The sequence below is a fragment of the Oncorhynchus gorbuscha genome, linkage group LG23 (assembly GCF_021184085.1).
Source record: "Oncorhynchus gorbuscha isolate QuinsamMale2020 ecotype Even-year linkage group LG23, OgorEven_v1.0, whole genome shotgun sequence".
Classification (NCBI taxonomy): Eukaryota; Metazoa; Chordata; class Actinopteri; order Salmoniformes; family Salmonidae; genus Oncorhynchus; species Oncorhynchus gorbuscha.
Genome location: NC_060195.1, coordinates 19440319 through 19464430, shown reverse-complemented (window position 1 = coordinate 19464430; position 24112 = coordinate 19440319). Strand labels below are relative to the sequence as shown.

At 43.0% G+C, this 24112-nt stretch overlaps 1 protein-coding gene across 1 annotated transcript in view; it reads left to right on the top strand.

Moving 5' to 3' along the window:
* Window positions 1-1818: 1818 nt before the first annotated feature.
* The window catches only part of LOC124011068 (PH and SEC7 domain-containing protein 2-like), a 76030-nt gene continuing 53736 nt past the window's right edge, over window positions 1819-24112 (top strand). Inside the window, exons 1-3 of the mRNA XM_046324041.1 lie at window positions 1819-2154; window positions 20373-21075; window positions 21252-22031. Coding sequence (XP_046179997.1) covers window positions 20456-21075; window positions 21252-22031 — 1400 coding nt within the window. The 5' untranslated portion in view covers window positions 1819-2154; window positions 20373-20455. The remainder of the gene's footprint in view (window positions 2155-20372; window positions 21076-21251; window positions 22032-24112) is intronic.

Below are 24112 nucleotides of genomic sequence, written 5' to 3'. Positions count from 1 at the left end.
GATGCACCTCTCCACCTCCCCCAGTCTGTCTTTCTCTCTGATGCACCTCTCCACCTCCCCCAGTCTGTCTTTCTCTCTGATGTACCTCTCCACCTCCCCCAGTCTGTCTTTCTCTCTGATGTACCTCTCCACCTCCCCCAGTCAGTCTTTCTCTCTGATGCACCTCTCCACCTCCCCCAGTCTGTCTTTCATGTGTTATTGATTGCTGTGTTCCTCCTTGGCCGAGGTGTCTAATGGGTGTGAGGTTGTTCTGTATAGGTTGGCAGCATCACTGATACGTTGTACATCCAGGATGAACACACAGGTTAGAACCATTTACAAAGGGAAACAGACTTGAGCAGAATCAAATGTATGGTTGTAGAATGCTGCAAAGTACAGTAATGTCTGCTGCCCTTGAACATGCCCTTGAGAAGCACCCATAGAACTAAAGTGAGACACTGTTTAAAGGGTGTTGCAAGGACAATGCTAATTGTTCAGGTGATCGTCACAACTTTGAATGTTATACAACTTTGCCTTCCTTCTGCTTTTTGACTTGGTGTCACTGATGCAGGTGTTTGGAAGGGAGGTAGGGAGAGCGAGAGAGAGAGAGAGGGATGGCATGGATGGAGGGGTGGGATGTCCTCTACTCCTATGTCAAGGGCATTATTAGCACAGGCTCCATGAATACTCAACCTCTTGTTGTCAGCCACTGAAGTAATCCAAGCCAAATCATTCATCCTATCTAGTATAATATAGATTGACAATGCTTTCATTTTACAGAATTTGTGCTAAATAATAATATTAGGCCACTTAGAAGAAGCTTTCCTCCCAAGTGACTTACAGTGCAGTGAGTACATACATTGTTTATATGTAATCCATAAGGGAATTGAACCAACAACCTTGGTGTTGCTAGTGCCACAATCTTACTAACTGAACCACACAGGACTATACATTGCCTGTGTTGTTCTTCTCCTACAAGTTTATTCCCAGGCAGGAAAGTGAAAACAACACCCTTTTCTTGTAGACCAGTCGCTCACCTCAACCTTGGCTAATTTGGTTCAGGGTGCAGAGATTATGTAAGTAAATAATAATAATAATAATAATATAATAATATATGCCATTTAGCAGAAAGTAAGTACCAGAGCTACCTAAAGCATAGCTAAAAGCACCTAAACTTTCCTCAGTGAAACTGTTACCAAAGCGTTCCTTCCATGAACTTTGAACCCTCCTGTCTGTCACAGGTATTACCTATCACATCCATCTGAGAACAAGCAGTCCCGTCAATGTATGCTGCAGTCAGGTCAATGGGGGATACTGGTAGTACTTTTGAGATAAAATATACTTCCTGTAACATGGCATTTGATAGAGAAATATATTGTTGTTATACTCAAAGATAAATCCTATCCATTGATTTCTGTAAGGGACATGACAAGCCTGCTTCCTTTAGTAACACAAAAATTGCCTGCAAAATATCTATATTTTACAGAAACCATATAAAATATCCATGTATCCTGTTTTACATAACCTAACAGTGCATGTGTCATCTATGTGGATATGCTGACACTGGAATAAAGGCACTGGAATAAAGACAGTGGAATAAAGACAGTGGGACAAAGACACATGGATAAAGGCCCTTTACGCCATGTAAACTATAGCCAAATGAGTAAAAAGAGTATGTATTTATGTGGCTATAAGTAAGCCAAACCTCCTCTCCATCTTGAGTTAATGGTAAATGGAATCATAACACAGGCCCGAGACACAGACAGTCCCACACTGCCCGCGCGCCTCAGAACACTGATTGGAGACTGGAGATCGATGCTCCTCGCGTGCAGCAGGGGAGGAGAGGGACGCGACTGCACATCGGCTCGTTTACACAGACGCCCCCAACCACGCGCAATCGGTCTTCCCATTTCCCACCGACTGGACCTCCCCCATGCCTGAGCCAGTGAGTGGAGGCGAGACTAGCCTACTGTACCGCCAGAGTCCGAGCGGTGAGGAGTCGCTTGCTGGGCAGATTACACGGTACCAGTCCGGAAGGACGCGGCACGACCAGGACCAAACAGACCCACGGTCTATGTTCTCCCGCGTGGATGGATGGACCGAGAGAGAATACAGCCTGAAACTGCAGTGCAGAACTAGCTTTTCAGGCTACCTTTGATTCAACGCATTTTGTTGGTGAGTGCAATAGTGGATGCCTGATATTGTTGTGAATTTAATGTTATTATAGCTAGGCTGTAGATAGATTTTGCGTTCACAAATGATTTAATTCCACAAAGAACCAAAGACTATATAGCCATCCGAATAATAATCTGGAATCCGATTAAATGGGATAATTGAAAGGCTTTCTTTTCCTAATCCCTATCCTTGTACCAGGACAAAAATGCACAGAGGAAAGTGGAAGGGGATGCATGTTTCTTCCTGTCGTTTTAGTCTACCGGTGGGGCCTAGGACTCTCTCTGTCTATTGAGTTAATATGCAGTGTGTGGGCCACGGGGTTTTGTTTCGGGGGTTTCTACCCTCAACTGAGCAGAGGGAGAAAAGTGAGTCGATCTTGAAAAGCGACCAAGGTCTATTTTGGAGAGGAAGAGAAAAGCACCGGTCTCATTTAACGCGAGCAGTGTCTCCCAACCATCCTGTTGTCATGGTTACTGCTCGAGGAGGTTGGGAGAAAATGTCTGCATCTAGGCTGCGCGCGGGCTCTATGTGTGTGAATGAGAGTGAGAGTGTGTGCAGAGCAGTCTGTCTTGTGTTTCTGTCTTTTGTAGCTATTCCAGGGTACACATTTTGTGAGTAAAATAGATGTAGTCTACAGGATTGGCCAGTGCTGTGGGTCCCACACTCCTACGAAAGATGGGTTGTTCGGAACAGGTGTCTGATAACAGTCCTCTCACCCCTGAGCCACGCGTCGCTATTATCTTAATTATAGTATTTATCCTTTAAGTTTAAACCCATTGTAATAATGCTTCTTGGGACGTCAAGTCTCCTGTCCTGAAAACCTGAGCTCATTTGAATACACGGCTAAATAACGTTTTGATTCACAGTCCAATTGTTAACCGTCTGTAAGTGCTTCTCTTCTCGCAAATTAATTCAGCCCTTCAATCGAGGCGTCAGACATCCAGACACCCAGTGGCGTAGCGCTGTTAGACGGGTGGGTGAGGGGGTGGGTGGGTGGGTGGGGTGGTGGGTAAAAAATACATCTCCATGTGGAAGAGAGAAAAATGTGCAGTAGGACTATTATAGCTATTCTCATGCTATTTTACACATTTTGCCATGAAGCTGAGAGAAAAGTTAGCTGTTTTAGAGCTCAGGGATTCTTGAAAGATTGGACAATCAAAAAAAAATCACACAAATAATTGTCTTAATATTAACAACATTTGAAATATATAGTTTGATAGACCAAAGTATCAGCTATCAAACCATATAAAATAACAAATGCCACTATCTTAATTCATATCAACTCCTCAGACACCATAAAATCATAAAAAAGCATTTAATTTGTACAATTATTGTCCAACAAGTGTTTAAAGGCCTTTATAGTTTAATTCTATTATTAGATTATTCAAATATGTAATGCAAATCTCCAAACATTTCGTTGGCATTTTGGAATGTTTTTATAGATTTAGAAAATAAAATAACATTTAAAAAGCAAACATTATCCCTTAGGTATAGTACAGCAAATATTTCAATTGTGTAAGCATATGTTGTAGAATAGTGATCAAAATACCTTTTCTGAATATTGACCAAATAATATTGATGGGAGTTGACAAGCTGCTGACAGAGTTGACAAGCTGCTGACAGAGTTGACAAGCTGCTGACAGAGTTGACAAGCTGCTGACAGAGTTGACAAGCTGCTGACAGAGTTGACAACAGACACTCAAAACAGACATATTTTTTCTTCTCTAAAACTACAATTTCAAATCAAATATTTGTAAAATATGGAAAATGATTCATTTGAAAGTCCCCAATAAAAACATAACCATTCTATCAGAATTTTCAGCACTCTGGCGGAGTTGATTTTTATGGAGTTGACAAAAAAATATTTTTCTTCTTTCAAGTGGTATACACAGTAGCAATTTTGTTTTTCCTCAGTTGCTTTACGACTCTAAAACCTAATTGAATGTAACATATTTGAACCAAAATTCCTATCTTTTAGGAATCACAGTTTTGAGATAAATATTCTTTAAAGTCACAGAGGGCTATTGCAAGGAACTACATAAGATAATTGTTCAGTTAGTATCCATTATTGTCCCTTGTTAGAAGTTTAAACACTTTTTTTGAAACATTTTAAATTGGGATCCTTTGCTCTGGACAAGGACATTTCCAGGTATAGAGCCGACATGGAAATGAATAATATTGAAAGCATTTCGAAAATTCCAAAAACAAATATTTTCCGTTATAAAATTGACATAAATCTAAATGTATTTTACATATTTTTTATTTTACCCATTTTTCCAATTAGTAGTTTCAGTCTAGTTCCATTGCTGCAACTGCCCTATGGACGTGGGAGAGGCGAAGGTCAAGAGACATGCGACCTCCGAAACACGACCCTGCCAAGCCACACTACTTCTTGACACACTGCTCACTTAACCCGGAAGCCAGCTGCAACAATGTGTCAGAGGAAACACTGTCTAGCTGGCGACCTAAGTCAGCTTGCAGGTGCCCAGCCCGCGACAAGGAATCGCTAGAGCACGATGGGACAAGGACATTCCAGCCAAACCCTCCCCTAACCCGAACAACGTTGGCCCAATTTTGCACCGCCTCATGGGTCTCTCGGTCACGACCGACTGTGACACAGCCTGGGATCGAACCTGGGTCTGTAGTGACAACTCATGCACTGCGAAGCAGTGCATATTAGACCGCTGCGCCACTCGGAAGGCCCTGAATGTAAATTTTAAGCTGAAATAAAATCAATAATATAAAATACATTTAATTACAAAAGTTTTCTTTCAAAAATCTCTGAGCAAATTTTCTGCTATTCTACAAATGTTTTACATTTTATTTAACCTTTATTTAACTAGGCAAGTCAGTTAAGAACAAAAAGACTACAGACGCTTGAGGCGTGTAGTGACGCCTCAAGCACTGAGATGCAGTGCCTTAGACCGCTGCGCCACTCGCTGCGACACATTTTGCCATGAGGCTGAGAGAAAATAAAAAATATAAAAAATCCTGTAATCTTAAACATTTTATAGCTCATGAGCTGATCACATTATATCTGGGAGGCCGACCTCTGGGGTGGGGTTGGGGGCCCCGAAAAGCTTGTGGGACCCCCTGCCTTGCGGAAGATGCAGGAGTGTATGCTACACCAGTGCAGACACCCTTGCACCAGCAAGACCCCAAACACAAGACGTTACCTAAAATGCTGTCCAACTCTCTCTCCCACTTGCTCTCCTCTCTCTCTCCCACTCTCTCTCCTCTCTCACTCTCCCTCTTGCCAATCTCATCCACCCCTTTCCATTTATTTTCTAGGAAAAAAGTGAATTAGCAGCCAATAAAAAAAGAAAATCGGGGTTACAATAAGATTGATGCCATGGCACGAATTAGATGAAGTCATTGTAAAGAGCTATAATGACACAATGCAACACGAAGTCTGATCTTGATGCAATAGAAGTGACATATCAGGGTGAGATGCAGATTTTCATGGTTCACTGGGCTGGAGTGGCTAGTAGGGCGGTTTGTATTCATTTGCCTTAAGGAACAATGACATGCGCTGGAGAAAGACTCAGTCACCGAGCCAGCAACTGTAGCCAGTCTACTGAAGTGTGTGTTTGTGTGTGTGTGCGTGTGTGCATGCCTGTGCATGTGTGTCTGTGTGTGAGCTTGTGTGCTTGTGAGGCTACTGTATATCTGGATATAATGTCTCATATAACGCTCTGCCTGTGCTGCCTGTAGATACAGCATGCTGCTTGGAGATAGAACATGCTGTCTGGAGATAAACATTCCGCCTGCATATATAACATGCTGGCTGTAGATTCAACATGCTGCCTGTAGATTTAACATGCTGCCTGTATATATAACATGCTGCCTGTAGATTCAACATGCTGCCTGTAGATTTAACATGCTGCCTGTATATATAACATGCTGCCTGTAGATATAACATGCTGCCTGTTGATATAACATGCTGCCTGTATATATAACATGCTGCCTGTAGATATAACATGCTACCTGTAGATATAACATGCCTGTAGATATATCATGATGCCTGTTGAAACAACATGCTGCTGCATAAATGACATGCTGCCTGTAGATATAACATGCTGTCTGTAAATATACCATGCCTGTTGATACAAAATACTGCCATATTGATACAACATGCTGTCTGTAGATACACCATGCTGCCTGTAGATACAACATACTGTCTGTAGATACAACATGCTGCCTGTAGATACAAATTCTGCCTGTAGATATAACATGCTACCTGTAGATACAACATGCTGCTTGTAGATACAACATGCTGCCTGTAGATGTAACACGCTGCCTGTAGATTCAACATGCTGCCTATAGATATAACATGCTGCCTTTAGATACAACATGCTGCCTTTAGATACAACATACTGTCTGTAGATACAACATGCTGTCTGTAGATATAACATGCTGTCTGTAGATATAACATGCTGTCTGTAGATATAACATGCTGCCTTTAGATACAACATGCTGCCTTTAGATACAACATGCTGTCTGTAGATATAACATGCTGTCTGTAGATACAACATGCTGTCTGTAGATATAACATGCTGTCTGTAGATATAACATGCTGTCTGTAGATATAACATGCTGTCTGTAGATATAACATGCTGCCTGTAGATATAACATGCTGCCTGTAGATACAACATGCTGTCTGTAGATATGACATGCTACCTGTAGATACAACATACTGTCTGTAGATACAACATGCTGCCTGTAGATACAACATGCTGCCTGTAGATACAACATACTGTCTGTAGATACAACACGCTGCCTGTAGATATAACACGCTGCCTTTAGATACAACATACTGTCTGTAGATACAACATGCTGCCTGAAGATATAACATGCTACCTGTAGATACAACATGCTGCCTTTAGATACAACATACTGTCTGTAGATACAACATGCTTCCTGTAGATATAACACGCTGCTTGTAGATATAACATGCTAACTGTAGATACAATGTTCTGCCTGTAGATTTAGATTGCTGCCTGTAGATGCAACATGCTGCTTGTAGAAACAACATGCTTCCACAACATTCTGCCTGTAGATATAACATGCTGCCTTGAGATACAACACGCTGCCTGTAGATATAACATGCTGCCTGTAGATACACCATGCTGCCTGAAGATAAAACATGCTGCTGTAGATAAAACATGCTGCTTGCAGATACAACATGCTTCCTGTAGATACAACATACTGTCTGTAGATACAACATGCTGCCTGTAGATACAGCATGCTGCCTGTAGATACAACATGCTGCCTGAAGATAAAACATGCTGCTGTAGATAAAACATGCTAATTGCAGATACAACAGGCTTCCTGTAGATATATCATGCTACCTGTAGATACAACATGCTGCTTGTAGATACAACATGCTTCCTGTAGATATAACATGCTGCCTGTAGATTCAAAATGCTGCCTGTAGATACAACATGCTGCCTGTAGATACAACATACTGTCTGTAGATACAACATGCTAACTGTAGATACAATGTTCTGCCTGTAGATTTAGAGTGCTGCCTGTAGATGCAACATGCTGCTTGTAGAAACAACTTGCTTCCACAACATTCTGTCTGTATACACAACTTGCTGCTTTTATATATACCATGCTGCCTGTAGATACAACACGCTGCCTGTAGATATAACATACTGCCTGTAGCTACACCATGCTGCCTGTAGATACAACATGCTGGCTTTAGATGTAACATGGAGCCTATAGATATAAAATGCAGTCTGTATATATAACATGCTGCCTGTAGATATAGCATGCTGCCTGTAGCTACAACATGATGCCTGAAGATACAACATGCTGCCTGGAGTTACAACATGATGCCTGAATATAAAACATGCTGCCTTTTGGTATAACATGCTGCCTGAAGATACAACATTATGCCTGTAGATACAACATGCTGCCTATAGATACAAAATACTGCCTGTAGATACAACACGCTGCTTCAACATGCTGCTTGTAGATAGAACATGCTGCCTGTAGATTCAACATGCTGCCTGTAGTTACAACATGCTGCCTTTAGATACAACATTCTGCCTGTAGGGAGAACCTGCTGCCTGTAGATTCAACATGCTGCCTGTAGATATAACGTGCTGCCTGTTGATACAACATACTGCCTGTAGATACAACATGCTGCCTGTTGATACAACATGCTGCCTTGTAGATACAAAATGCTGCCTCTAGATACAACATGCTAATACAACCTTCAACCTATAGATATAACATGCTTCCTGCAGATACAACATACTACCTGGAGGTGTTACATGCTGCCTGTAGATTTAACATGCTGCCTGTAGATATAACATGCTGCCTGTAAATACAACATGCTGCCTGTAGGAATAACATGCTGCTTGTAGATATAACATTATGCCTGTAGATACAACACGCAGCCTGTGGATACAACATGCTGCCTGTGGATACAACATGCTGCCTGTAGATATAACCCCCTGCCTGTAGATAAAACATGCTGCCTGTAGGTACAACATGCTGCCTGTAGGTACAACGTGCTGCCTGTAGATACAAAATGCTGCCTGTGGATACAACATGCTGCCTGTAGATTCAACATGCTGCCTGTAGATACAAAATGCTTCCTGTAGATATAACATGCTACCTGTAGATACAACATGCTGCCTGTGGATACAACATTCTACCTGTAGATACAACATGCTGCCTGTAGCTAAAACATGCTCCCTCTAGATACAATTAGCTTCCTGTAGGTTTAACGTGCTGCCTGTTGACAAAACATGCTGCCTGTACATACAACATGCTGCTACAACTTTCTACCTGTAGATATAACATGCTGCCTGTAGATACAACATACTGCCTGGAGGTGTTAGATGCTGCCTGTAGATATACCATGATGGCTGTAGATATAACATGCTGCCTGTAGATACAACTTGCTGCCTGTAGATACAACATGCCGCATATAGATACAACATGCTAACTGTAAGTATAACGTGCTGCCTGTTGACACATCATGCTGCCTGTAGATACAACATGCTGCTAACACCTTCTATCTGTAGATATACCATGCTGCCTGTAGATATAATATGCTGCCTGTAGATACAAATGCTGACTGTAGATACAACATGCTGCCTGTAGATTCAACATGCTGCCTGTAGATACAACATGCTGCCTGTAGATTCAACATGCTGCCTGTAGATACAACATGCTGCCTGTAGATTCAACATGCTGCCTGTAGATTCAACATGCTGCCTGTAGATTCAACATGCTGCCTGTAGATACAACATGCTGCCTGTAGATTCAACATGCTGCCTGTAGATACAACATGCTGTCTGTAGATACAACATGCTGCCTGTAGATACCTTTTGCTGCCTGTAGATTCAACATGCTGCCTGTAGTTACAACATGCTGCCTTTAGATACAACATTCTGCCTGTAGGGACAACATGCTGCCTGTAGATTCAACATGCTGCCTGTAGATACAACATGCTGCTACAACATGCTGCCTGTAGATATAACGTGCTGCCTGTTGATACAACATACTGCCTGTAGATACAGCTTGCTGACTGTAGATACAACATGCTGCCTTGTAGATACAAAATGATGCCTCTAGATACAACATGCTAATACAACCTTCAACCTGTAGATATAACATGCTGCCTGTAGATACAACATACTGCCTGGAGGTGTTACATGCTGCCTGTAGATTTAACATGCTGCCTGTAAATACAACATGCTGCCTGTAGGAATAACATGCTGCTTGTAGATATAACACGATGCCTGTAGATACAAAATGCTGCCTGTGGATACAACATGCTGCCTATAGATTCAACATGCTGCCTGTAGATACAACATGCTGCTACAACCTTCTACCTGTAGATATATCTTGCTTTCTGTAAATACAACATGCTGACTGTAGATAAAACATGCTGCCTGTAGATACAACATGCTGCCTGTAGATACAACATGCTGCCTGTAGCTAAAACATGCTCCCTCTAGATACAATTTGCTTCCTGTAGATACAACATGCTACATATAGATACAGCATGATAGATACAACATGCTGCCTGTAGGAATAACATGCTGCTTGTAGATATAACACGATGCCTGTAGATACAACACGCAGCATGCTGCCTGATATACCATATGGCTGTAGATATAACATGCTGCCTGTAGATACAACTTGCTGCCTGTAGATACAACTGTACGAATAAACATGCTGTCTGTAGGTACAACATGCTGCCTGTAGATACAACATGCTGCCTGTGGATACAACATGCTGCCTGTAGATATAACCTGCTGCCTGTAGATAAAACATGCTGCCTGTAGGTACAACATGCTGTCTGTTGGTACAACATGCTGCCTGTTGGTACAACATGCTGCCTGTAGGTACAACGTGCTGCCTGTAGATACAACATACTGCCTGGAGGTGTTACATGCTGCCTGTAGATTTAACATGTTGCCTGTAGATATAACATGCTGCCTGTAAATACAACATGCTGCCTGTAGGAATAACATGCTGCTTGTAGATATAACACGATGCCTGTAGATACAACACGCAGCCTGTACGAATAACATGCTGTCTGTAGGTACAACATGCTGCCTGTAGATACAACATGCTGCCTGTGGATACAACATGCTGCCTGTAGATATAACCTGCTGCCTGTAGATAAAACATGCTGCCTGTAGGTACAACATGCTGCCTGTTGGTACAACATGCTCCCTGTTGGTACAACATGCTGCCTGTAGGTACAACGTGCTGCCTGTAGATACAAAATCCTGCCTGTGGATACAATATGCTGCCTGTAGATACAACATGCTGCCTGTAGATACAACATACTGCCTGTAGATTCAAAATGCTGCCTGTAGATACAACATGCTGCCTGTAGGAATAACATGCTGCTTGTAGATATAACACGATGCCTGTAGATACAACACGCAGCCTGTACGAATAACATGCTGTCTGTAGGTACAACATGCTGCCTGTAGATACAACATGCTGCCTGTGGATACAACATGCTGCCTGTAGATATAACCTGCTGCCTGTAGATAAAACATGCTGCCTGTAGGTACAACATGCTGCCTGTTGGTACAACATGCTGCCTGTAGGTACAACGTGCTGCCTGTAGATACAAAATCCTGCCTGTGGATACAATATGCTGCCTGTAGATACAACATGCTGCCTGTAGATACAACATGCTGCCTGTAGATACATTTTGCTGCCTGTAGATTCAACATGCTGCCTGTAGATACAACATGCTGCCTTTAGATACAACATTCTGCCTGTAGGTACAACATGCTGCCTGTAGATTCAACATTCTGCCTGTAGATACAACATGCTGATACAACATGCTGTCTGTAGATACAACATGCTGCCTATAGATATAACATGCTAATGCAACCTTCTACCTGTAGATATAATATGCTGTCTGTAGATATAACGTACTGCCTGTTGATACAACATGCTGCCTGTAGATACATCTTGCTGCCTGTAGATACAACATGCTGCCTGTTGCTACAACACCTTCTATCTGTAGATAAAACAGACTGCCTTTAGATACAAAATGCTGACTGTAGATACAACATGCTGCCTGTTGATGCAACATGCTGCCTGGAGATACAACCAACATGCTGCCTGTAGATGCATCATTCTGCATGGAGATATAACATGCTGCCTGGAAATACAACATGCTGCCTGTAGGTACAACACGCAGCCTGAACAAATAACATGCTGCCTGTAGATATAACATACTGTCTGTAGGTACAACATGCTGCATGTAGATACAACATGCTGCTACAACATGCTGTCTGTAGATACATCATGCTGTCTGTAGATAAAACATGCTGTCTGTAGGTACAACATACTGCCGGTAGGTACAACATGCTGCCTGTAGATACAACATGCTGACTGTAGATACAAAATGCTGCCTGTAGATACAACATGCTGCCTGTAGATATAACCCGCTGCCTGTAGATACAAAATGCTGCCTGTGGATACAACATGCTGCCTGTAGATATAACCCGCTGCCTGTAGAAACAACATGCTGCTTGTAGATACAACATGCTGCCTGTGGATACAAAATGCTGCCTGTGGATACAAAATGCTTCCTGTGGATACAACATGCTGCCTGTAGATATAACCCGCTGCATGTAGAAACAACATGCTGCTTGTAGATACAACATGTTGCTACAACCTTCTATCTGTAGATTTGTCATGCTGCCTGTATTTATAACACGCTGCCTGTAGATTCAACATGCTGCCTGTAGATACAACATGCTGCTACAACCTTCTACCTGTAGATATATCTTGCTGCCTGTAGATACAACATGCTGCTACAACCTTCTACCTGTAGATATATCTTGCTGCCTGTAAATACAACATGCTGCCTGTAGGTAAAACATGCTGCCTGTAGATACATCATGCTGCCTGTAGGTACAACATGCTGTCTGTAGATATAAAATGCAGCCTGTAGATATAGCATGCTGCCTGTAAATACAACATGCTCCCTGTAGATACCACATACTACCTCTAGATTTATCATGCTGCCTGTAGATACAACATGTTGTATTTAGATACGACATGCTGCCTGTAGATACCAAACGCTGCCTGTAGATACAACATACTGTCTGCAGATGTAACATGCTTCCTGCACATATGCATAACATGCATCCTGTAGATATAACATGCTGCCTCTAGATATTAAATGCTGCCTGTAGATATAACATGCTGCCTGTAAATACAGCATCATGTTTCCTGTACATACAACATGCTGCCTGTAGATACATGCTGCTTTTACATTTACATTACATTTACATTTAAGTCATTTAGCAGACGCTCTTATCCAGAGCGACTTACAAATTGGTGCATTCACCTTATGACATCCATGTGGGACAGTCACTTAACAATAGTGCATCTAAAACTTAGGGGGTGGGGTGAGAGGGATTACTTAACCTATCCTAGGTATTCCTACAACATGCTGCCTGTCGGTACACCATGATGCCTGTAGATTCAACATCCTTCCTGTAGATACAACATGCTGTCTGTAGATACAACGTGATGCCTGTAGATACAATGTGCTGCCTGTAGATACAACATCCTGCTTATATGTACAATATGCTGCCTGCATGTACAATATGCTGGCTGTAGATATAACATGCTGCCTGTAGATATTAAATGCAGCCTGTAGATATAACTTGCTGCCTGTAGATATAAAATTCTGTCTGTAGATACAACATGCTGCCTGTAGATACAACATGCTGCCTGTAGATACAACATGCTGCTTGTAGATACAACATGCTGCTACAGCATTCTGCTTGTAAATATAACATGCTACTGTATATATAACATGCTTCCTGTTGATACAACATGCTGTCTGCAGATATAACATGCAGTCTGTCGATACAACATGCTGCCAGTAGGTACAATGTTCTACCTGTAGATACAACATGCATCCTTTAGATATAACATGCTGCCTCTAGATATTAAATGCTGCCTGTATATACAACATGCTGTCTGTAGATACAACATGCTGCCTGTAGATACATGCTGCCTTTAGATACATCATGCTGCCTGTCTGTACACCATGCTGCCTGTAGATTCAACATCCTTCCTGTAGATACAACATGCTGCTACAACATGCTGTCTGTAGATAATACATGCTACCTGTAGCTATATCATGCTGCCTGTAGGTTCAACATGCTGCCTGTAGATAATACATGCTACCTGTAGCTATATCATGCTGCCTGTAGGTTAAACCTGCTGCCTGTAGATACAACATGCTGCCAGTAGGTACAATGTTCTACCTGTAGATACAACATGCATCCTTTAGATATAACATGCTGCCTCTAGATATTAAATGCTGCCTGTATATACAACATGCTGTCTGTAGATACAACATGCTGCCTGTAGATACATGCTGCCTTTAGATACATCATGCTGCCTGTCTGTACACCATGCTGCCTGTAGATTCAATGTCCTTCCTGTAGATACAACATGCTGCTACAACATGCTGTCTGTAGATATAACATGCTACCTTTAGATATATCATGCTGCCTGTATATACAACATGCTGTCTGTAGATAATACATGCTACCTGTAGCTATATCATGCTGCCTGTAGGTTAAACCTCATGCTGCCCTGATACTGTACCCATGCTGCTGCCTGTAGATACAACATGCTGTCTGTAATATAACATGTTGCCTGTAGATACAACATGCTGCCTGTAGGTACAATGTTCTGCCTGTAGCTGTTGCATGCTGTCTGTACATACAACATGCTCCCTGTAGATACCACATGTTACCTGTAGATTTATCATGCTGCCTGTAGACATATAATGCAGCCTGCTACAACATGTTGCCTGTAGATACATGCTGCCTGTAGAAACCTGCTGCCTGTAGATACAACATGCTGCCTTCAGATACAAAATGCTGCCCTGTAGATACAACATGCTGCTACAGCATTCTGGATATAACATGCTAACATGCTGCCTGTAGATACAACATGCTGTCTGTAATATAACATGTTGCCTGTAGATACAACATGCTGCCTGTAGGTACAATGTTCTGCCTGTAGCTGTTGCATGCTGTCTGTACATACAACATGCTCCCTGTAGATACCACATGTTACCTGTAGATTTATCATGCTGCCTGTAGACATATAATGCAGCCTGTAGATACAACATGTTGCCTGTAGATACGACATGCTGCCTGTAGATACCACATTCTGCCTGTAGATACCACATGCTGCCTTCAGATACAACATACTGCCTGTAGATATAACTTGGTGCCTGTAGATACAACATGCTGCTACAGCATTCTGCTTGTAGATATAACATGCTACTGTGTATATACGATGCTGCCTGTTGATACAACATGCTGTCTGTAGATACAATGTTCTGCCTGTAGATGTAGCATACTGCCTATACATACAACATGCTCCCTGTAGATTTAACATGCTGCCTATAGACACAAAATGCTGCCTGTAGATACAACATGCTGCATTGTGATACAACATGCTTTCTGTAGATACCACATGCTACTTTCATACATAACATGCTGCCTGTAGATTCAACATGCTGCATATAGATATAACATACTGCCTATGGATTTAACATACTGCCTATAGATTTAACATGTTGCCTGTAGATATAAAATGCAGCCTGTAGATACAACATGCTGCCTGTAGATACAACATGCTGCCTGTAGATACAACATGCTGCCTGGTGATTTAACATGCAGCCTGTAGATCAACGTTCTACCTGTAGATACAACATGATGCCTGCAGATGTAACATGCTTCCTGTAAATACAACATGCATCCTGTAGATATAACATGCTGCCTCTCGATATTAAATGCTGCCTGTAGATACAACATGCTGCCTGTAGATACAACATGCTGCCTGTAGATATAACATGCTGCCTGTAAATACAACATGCTGCCTGTATATACAACATGCTGTCTGTAGATACAACATGATGCCTGTAGATACAACATGCTGCCTGTAGATACAACATGCTGCCTGCAGATATAACATGCTGCCTGTAGATACAACATGCTGCCAGTAGATATAACATGCTGCCTTTAGATTTATCATGCTGTCTGTAGATATAGCATGCTGCCTTTAGATATATCTTGCTGTCTGTAGATATAACATGCTAACTGTATATATATATATATATATATATATATATATATATATATATCATGCTGCTGTATATATAACAATTAGCTCTATATTTAACATGCTGCCTGAATATATAACATGATGCTTGTAGATACAACATGCTGCCTGTATATATAACATGCTGCCTGTATATTTTCCATGCTGCTGTATATATAACATGCTGCCTGAATATATAACATGATGCTTGTAGATACAACATGCTGCCTGTATATATAACATGCTGCCTGTATATATAACATGCTGCCTGTATATTTTCCATGCTGCTGTATATATAACATGCTGCCTGAATATATAACATGATGCTTGTAGATACAACATGCTGCCTGTATATATAACATGCTGCCTGTATATTTTCCATGCTGCTGTATATATAACATGCTGCCTGTATATATAACATGCTGCCTGTATATATAACAAGCTTCCTGTAGATATAGCATGCTGCCTGTATATATAACATGATGCCTGTTGATACAATGTTCTTCCTGTAGATACAAATTGCTGGCTGTAGATATAACATGCTGCCTGTAAATACAACGTGATGCCTGTTGATACAATGTTCTGCCTGTAGATACAAATTGCTGGCTGTAGATACAACATGCTGCATGTTGTTGCAATGTTCTGCCTGTATATATAACATGCTGCCTGTAGATACAACGTTCTGCCTGTTGATATAACATGCTGCCTGTAGATACAACATTCTCCCTGTTGATATAACATGCTGCCTGTAGATACAACGTTCTGCCTGTTGATATAACATGCTGCTTGTAGATCCAACATGCTGCCTGTAGATATAACATGCTGCCTGTAGATACAACATGTTGCTTGTACATTTACATTTACATTTAAGTCATTTAGCAGACATGCTGCCTGTTGAATAACTTGTCATTCTCAGTAGTAATTCTCAGTGGTAGTTCTCAGTAGTAGTTCTCAGTAGTAGTTCTCAGTAGTAATTCTTAGTCGTAATTCTCAGTAGTAGTTCTCAGTAGTTGTTCTCAGTGGTAGTTCTCTGTAGTAGTTCTTAGTAGTAGTTCTCAGTAGTAATTCTCAGTGGTAGTTCTCAGTAGTAGTTCTCAGTAGTAGTTCCCAGTAGTAGTTATCATTAGTTGTTCTCGGTAGTAACTCTCGGTTGTAGTTCTCAGTAGTAGTTCTTAGTAGAAATTCTCAGTAGTAATTATTTGTGCTAAAGTGTTTTCTTTAGTATGGAGTCTTATCTTGATCAATAAATAACCAACCAGACCTCTGTGTGTGTGTGTGCGTGCAGGTGTGTTGTGTGTGTAACTCTGTGTTGTGTGTTCTCAGTGTAGTTCTTAGTAGAAATTCTCAGTAGTAATTATTTGTGCTAAAGTGTTTTCTTTAGTATGGAGCCTTATCTTGATCAATAAATAACCAACCAGACCTCTGTGTGTGTGTGTGTGTGTGTGTGTGTGTGTGTGTGTGTGTGTGTGTGTGTGTGTGTGTGTGTGTGTGTGTGTGTGTGTGTGTGTGTGTGTGTGTGTGTGTGTGTGTGTGTGTGCGTGCAGTGTGTGTGTGTGTGTGTGTGTGTGTGTGTGTGTGTGTGTGTGTGTGTGTGTGTGTGTGTGTGTGTGTGTGTGTGTGTGTGTGTGTGTGTGTGTGTGTGTGTGTGTGTGTGTGTGTGTGTGTGTGTGTGTGTGTGTGTGTGTGTGTGTGACGGTGAGAATGAGAGAAAGAGTTCTTAGAGAGACACTATGGTTTTTGTCTGTAGTATTTCAACTTGATTGGCAGATGAAGTGTGTCTGTGTGTGTGCGTGCATGTGCGTCTTTGGAGCAAGTAAGTGAATTCTGGTTTGGCCAGCAGAACAATGGGCACTTAGGCCTTATCAATTCCCCTTTAATACTATCACAGCATCTGCCAATCAAACTAAAACACACACACACAGTGCATAACAATGTGAGGTGGGGTATGGGCATGCTGCCTTATATTATTATTATTATTATATTATTATTATTATTATTATTATTATTATTATTATTATATTATTATTATTATTATTATTATATTATTATTATTATTATTATTATTATTATTATTATATTATTATTATTATTATTATTATTATTATTATTACATCTGCCAGCTCCTGAGCAGTTGAGCTCTTACTGCTGCTCTATATAGCTGTCCTCCTGTTTAGGCGAGTCACACCCAACAACACTGTCAACACCATAACCGAGAGCGCAGGTGTGTGTACATGTGAGAAATAGAGGCAGAACATCCATAGCTTTGATGTTTGATTACATAAGTGTTTGATTGAATGTGTCTGTCTATTCTTGTGTTTGGGTTTTTTGGTTGTGTGCGTTGGAGTGTGGTAATGTGGGACTAGGCATGTGGGTGTGATAATACTGTCTATATAAATGTGTCTGACTCGGCATGTCACTTGTTGTATCTCCTTCATGTGGTTATGTCATTCATTTTAGTCTGCTCTTCAGCCTGTCCATAGGGTTGGGAGGTTCAGCCTGGTCCGTAGGGTTGGAAGGTTCAGCCTGGTCCATAGGGTTGGGAGGTTCAACCTGGTCTGTAGGGTTGGGAGGTTCAGCCTGGTCCATAGGGTTGGAAGGTTCAACCTGGTCTGTAGGGTTGGATGGTTCAACCTGGTCTGTAGGGTTGGAAGGTTCAACCTGGTCCGTAGGGTTGGGAGGTTCAACCTGGTCCATAGGGTTGGAAGGTTCAACCTGGTCTGTAGGGTTGGGAGGTTCAGCCTGGTCCATAGGGTTGGAAGGTTCAACCTGGTCTGTAGGGTTGGAAGGTTCAACCTGGTCCGTAGGGTTGGAAGGTTCAACCTGGTCCGTAGGGTTGGAAGGTTCAACCTGGTCCGTAGGGTTGGAAGGTTCAACCTGGTCTGTAGGGTTGGAAGGTTCAACCTGGTCCGTAGGGTTGGGAGGTTCAGCCTGGTCCATAGGGTTGGAAGGTTCAGCCTGGTCTATAGAGTTGGGAGGTTGGAGACATAGTTGCAAGCAAATCATAACCGACTCCAACACGTACCTCAAATCTGCTTACACCTACTAATGTAAGGCCGTAGGTTATCCGCCGGTCTATTAATGCTGATGAATCAGCAGACAATGCGAGGTCAGTGCACAGAGACTCTTGTCTTTATTAATGCGGCAACATAAAAGTAGGGAAAACAATAAATGGGAAGATGGAATGGCGGCTCCTCCAAAGTCGACTATAATTTCAGGAAGAGTTCTTTGTTCCAAAAGCCTTGTTCTCTGTACAGTACCCAATTACATTACAGCCAAACAATAACAGGAACACTGACTGCTATAATAAAATTACAGTCCGATAATACATTAGCCACATTATCTTATGCTGGTGCTGCTACCAGCCTAATTTTTTATTTATTATTTTTTTATTTCACCTTTATTTAACCAGGTAGACAAGTTGAGAACAAGTTCTCATTTACAATTGCGACTTGGCCAAGATAAAGCAAAACAGTTCGACAGATACAACGACACAGAGTTACACATGGAGTAAAACAAACATACAGTCAATAATACAGTATAAACAAGTCTATATACAATGTGAGCAAATGAGGTGAGAAGGGAGGTAAAGGCAAAAAAGGCCATGGTGGCAAAGTAAATACAATACAGCAAGTAAAACACTGGAATGGTAGTTTTGCAATGGAAGAATGTGCAAAGTAGAAATAAAAATAATGGGGTGCAAATGAGCAAAATAAATAAATAAATTAAATACAGTTGGGAAAGAGGTAGTTGTTTGGGCTAAATTATAGGTGGGCTATGTACAGGTGCAGTAATCTGTGAGCTGTTCTGACAGTTGGTGCTTAAAGCTAGTGAGGGAGATAAGTGTTTCCAGTGAATGAAACACAACCTAGACCAATGAAGAGTGAGACTCACTGCCCATCTCCAGCTGATGTTCCAATAGAAACTGGTGCCTGGTGTCCATAAGGTTGCAGGTTTAAATCCCAGGTGGGCCTTCAGCATATGGACCCCAGAGCAGGGCACTTAACCTGAGTGCTTTGTGTTAGCCATTCAGCTGTGAAAAGAGAAGAAATGCAGCTGTGAATGAGTGATGTGAGATGTGATGTGATATGTGATATGTGATGTGATGTGAGCTGTGAGGAGGAGTAGAGGACCTGCTGTGTGGATTAAAGGCCTGCTGCTCTGGAGAAAAGATGACTGTCAGATGGATCCTTTTGACATGGATCTGAAGGGGCTTTAAAATGATCTTCCTTTGCTTCTTTTCTCTCTCGCCCTCCTTCTTGTGCCCCTCGTTTTCTCCTTCTTTTGAACTGTTCTTTAGAGGAGATATCATTCTAGACACACACACAGACATTGAGACAAGCACGTACACACATACACACATACACACACCCACACACATGCACAAATACTGGGTGTTCCTTTCCAAGGTGACCTCCGTATTACAATTAAGGCTAATAATGAAATGACTGTATCAGACAGCATCCCTCCCCCTCCCCCTCCCCCTACTGTCTCTCCTTTTTATTCTATTTGATTTTATTCTCTTTTTTCACCTGTTTCCCTTCTCTCTCTCTCTCTCTCTCTCTCTCTCTCTCGGCCAGACGGTTAGTCCTCCCCAGTCCTGGATCCAGAGCTCTCTGTCTCCGACCCAGCCCCAGAGGACTCCACGACACACGTAGGCACCATGACCCAGGAGGGGCAGGGACACCCCCAGACTGAACCCCCTACATCCCCAGACAGCCAAAGGGAGACGCCAGCCCACCCTGCAGATAAGCCAGCCACAAACCAAGGGCTGGAGGGGCAACGTCTGGAGGTGGAGGGGATAGAGGGGACCAATGAGATGGAAGGGGAGGAAAGTGTTACGGTACAAAGGGAAGTACACAGAGAAAGAGAAGGTGAGGAAAGTGGAAAGGGAGAGGGTGATGAGGTAGATGAGGGAGTGGAACAAGTGATGCAGGGAGAAGGAGAGGTGCATGAAGAGAGAGAGAGTATGGCAGAGACAAGTGATGAAGAAGATGGAGTGGAGGATGAGAGGATAGATGCAGGGGATGGTCAGCCAGACAGAGAGCTAGAGAGAGAGGAGGAGAGGGAAGAAAGGGAGGAGGAGGTGGAGAAGGAGGGGGATAACATGAACACAGAGGCCACAGAGGAGTCAGAACCAGCCTGCGAGCCCGGCTGTGAGGAGGAAGAGGAGGAGGAGGGTGAGGAGGAGTTACCTCCACCACCACCACCCGAGGATCAGGAAGAAGACCAGGACCAGGACCAGGACTTACCAGACCCACCACGGTCTCTGGACATAGTCAGGTCAGTACAACAGATATGAGCAGTCCTTGACTAGTGTGGTCATGAGTGAATGTATAGGTCAGATCATTTATAGAACATCCTTCAACAGACTGAGATGAGTGTGTTAATGTGGAGGGCGAGTGTGTAGCTATTTAATTAAACGTTTTATTCCGATAATACTCTATGTTTCTATACAGGATGGACAATGGAATAGGACCTGAGAATGGAATCAAAGGGCATGAAGAGGAGGATGACGAAGATGATGAAGATGAAAGAGAAGGAGGCGGCTTAGTGGAGGTCATCCATGAACACCTGGACACGTTCAGCTCCACCTTCGAGTGTTCCGTAGAGCTGGCGGACACAGAGGTGGAGGAAGAGGAGGAGGAGGAAGGGGAGGGAAGGGAGAACCAGGACAGTTTCAGCTCTGTGTTTGAACGCATCGTGGAGCATGTTGTCGCCATAGAGGGGGAGGAAGAAGAAGATGAGGAAGACGGGGAGGGAGAGAGGGAGAAGAGTGTGATGGACAACAAGGACGGCTTCAGCTCGACGTTTGAGCGTATTGTTGAGTCTGCGCTTCTTCGCGGGGGGACGTGCTACAGTAGTCTAGACTCCCTGGATGTCCTGTCACTCACAGACGAGACAGACAGCTGTGTCAGCTTCGAGGCTCCGCTCACCCCCCTCATCCAGCAGAGGTCCTTTCTCCAAAGCCCAGAGCCTCTGGAGCTGGAACTAGCCACTGTCATGGAGCAGGAGGGAAGCGAGGCTGGACCCGAGGCCCAACGAGGAGAGCCTGAGGCTGGGGAGAGTGCTGCAGGCCGTGAGCTTGGATCTGGAGGAAGCCCACTGCGGACCACCATCACCGGGACCAGGTCGGAGTTTGTCCTGAGCCAGCCTGGCCGATGGGCCATCCCAAATGGGTTTCACATGAACACCCATGGGGGTGCGGAGGGTTCTGGAGCCAAACCCAACTCTATGAGGTAAGATGGCAAGGCAGGGGAAAAGGGGTGGGGAATTATGGTGGGTTGAGTGAGTTAGAGTTAGATTAATGGCTACGGTTAGAGTTGAGCCGGGGTGTGGACTTGAAGCTAGGGTTAGCTTTAGGGTTACAGTTAGGGTTATGACTAGGATTAGGGATATGTTGAGTGGGTCAGTAGTAGGTTGTCACAGGTTGTGGCTGGTTGGCTATCGATTTAAGCAGAATTGATTTAGGTGAATCAAAGTGCAGTACTCAGATATCATTCAAGAAAAGTCTCTGGCCTATCCACTACTAAAGTATGTCTAGTGAAGCTCACATCCAGCAGGGGGCATGAGTGAGATGGCCAGGCCAGCTGAGGTTCATTAGCAGGGGGGTCTGGTCTGGTTGGTCTGGCTGGGTGTCTCAGTGGAGAGTCCCGTTCATACTGCCCCCCTCCCACTGGCTGTGCCTGGCTGTGCTTGTGCTACAAGTCCAAGGCTGCAGGAGATGGGGGTCTATGCAATGGATAGTTTAGTTAGAGCTGAGAATATGAACATCACATTGAACCTACACAAAATACTGAATGTAATCAATTCCTAGAGCAGGGGTGGAAAATTTCAGTCCTCGGGGGCCTGATTGGTGTCACAGTTTTGACCCAGCTCCAGCTAACACACCTGACTCCAATAATCACCTAATCATGATCTTCAGTTTAGAATGACATTTGATTAATCAGCTGCGTTTGCTAAGGATGGAGAAAAAGTGTGCTACCAGTCAGGCCCTCGAGGAATTGCCCACCCATGTCCTAGAGAAAGCATGCTAGCATCTAGTTTATAGACATTGCAATACCTGTGTCAGAGTTTATGCCAAAAAACATCAACCAGGTCCATTATCACATAGCTATGTTCTCCCATATAAGCGTAGGAATGTGAAACACATGGAAACATGAGACCTGGACATAGGTCAGGAGCCATTCTACTATCCCCACAGGACCACAGTCTCTGGGTCTAATGTTTCAAATCGTGTCAGATAGTCAGAAATCACTGCTGGGATAATGTTCTGCTGATCACTTGGTGTTCCACTTCTGAGTCAGTGTAGGATATCATGGAGCGAAGTGCCTCCTTTTAGAATGTGTGACACACAGAATTCTAAAGGCTGTGTGGTGAATTCTAGAACTGATGGCATTAGAGATCATTCTGAATTCCAGGATGGATTACAGAATGAGTGAAGCTGGCATGTGTTCCAACTCCAAAATACATTAGCTCTTCTCTGCACTAGGGACTTATACATGCTCAGTACATTTCTAATAGTTCTGATAGATGGCAGCTCTCTCTCTCTCTGTACGTCTGCAGATGTTATCGTTTAAGCGAGAGCCTGCTTCCTGCCCGTCAGCCACTGGCTGAATGAGACATTGTTTTGGCGGTGACATCACCGTCTTTGGCCTTCCTCTGCCCAGCGGGAGAGAGGGGAGAACACATGCTTCTAGATCATGCCAGGCTTACCAGCCACTTTTCAATCTGGAGTGGATACAGGTGTAGGAAGTCAATTTGAGCGTAATGCATGAAAACAAAATGCTTTATAGATTCAATTCTTATCATATTTGGAGTCTCTATATGTGCTCATGCAGCTCTCTTTGAAGATGGGTAAAGTAGCAGGAATGATCTCTTTGTTTGCATCGTTCTGTCAAACAGAGGATGATGCACAACGTCTGTTCTCTTTTACAGTCAGATCTCTACTCTGGTGCTCCCTCTCTTTTTCCCTCCCATGTCCCATCCCATCTTCTCTCTCTTGTCTCTACCCCTCCTTCTCCTCCTCTCACTTCTCCCCTTCCCTTCCCTCCCCCTCCCCCTAATTTTCTCTACTCCTCCTTTTATCCTTAACTGCTGCCCTTCCTTCCCTCCCTCTCTGTTTCCCACCTCTCCCAAACCCAGCTGGTAGCCACAATGCTAACATCTTTACTGAGAATATTGTGGGTAGCTAGTCTTTATCTCAGCAGGAACCAGCAGCCGCAAAAAGGAAGAGAGGAAGAGCACTCATCGACCCAGTCAGTCAGTTAACCAGTCAGTCAGTCAGTTAACCAGTCAGTCAGTCAGTTAACGAGTCATT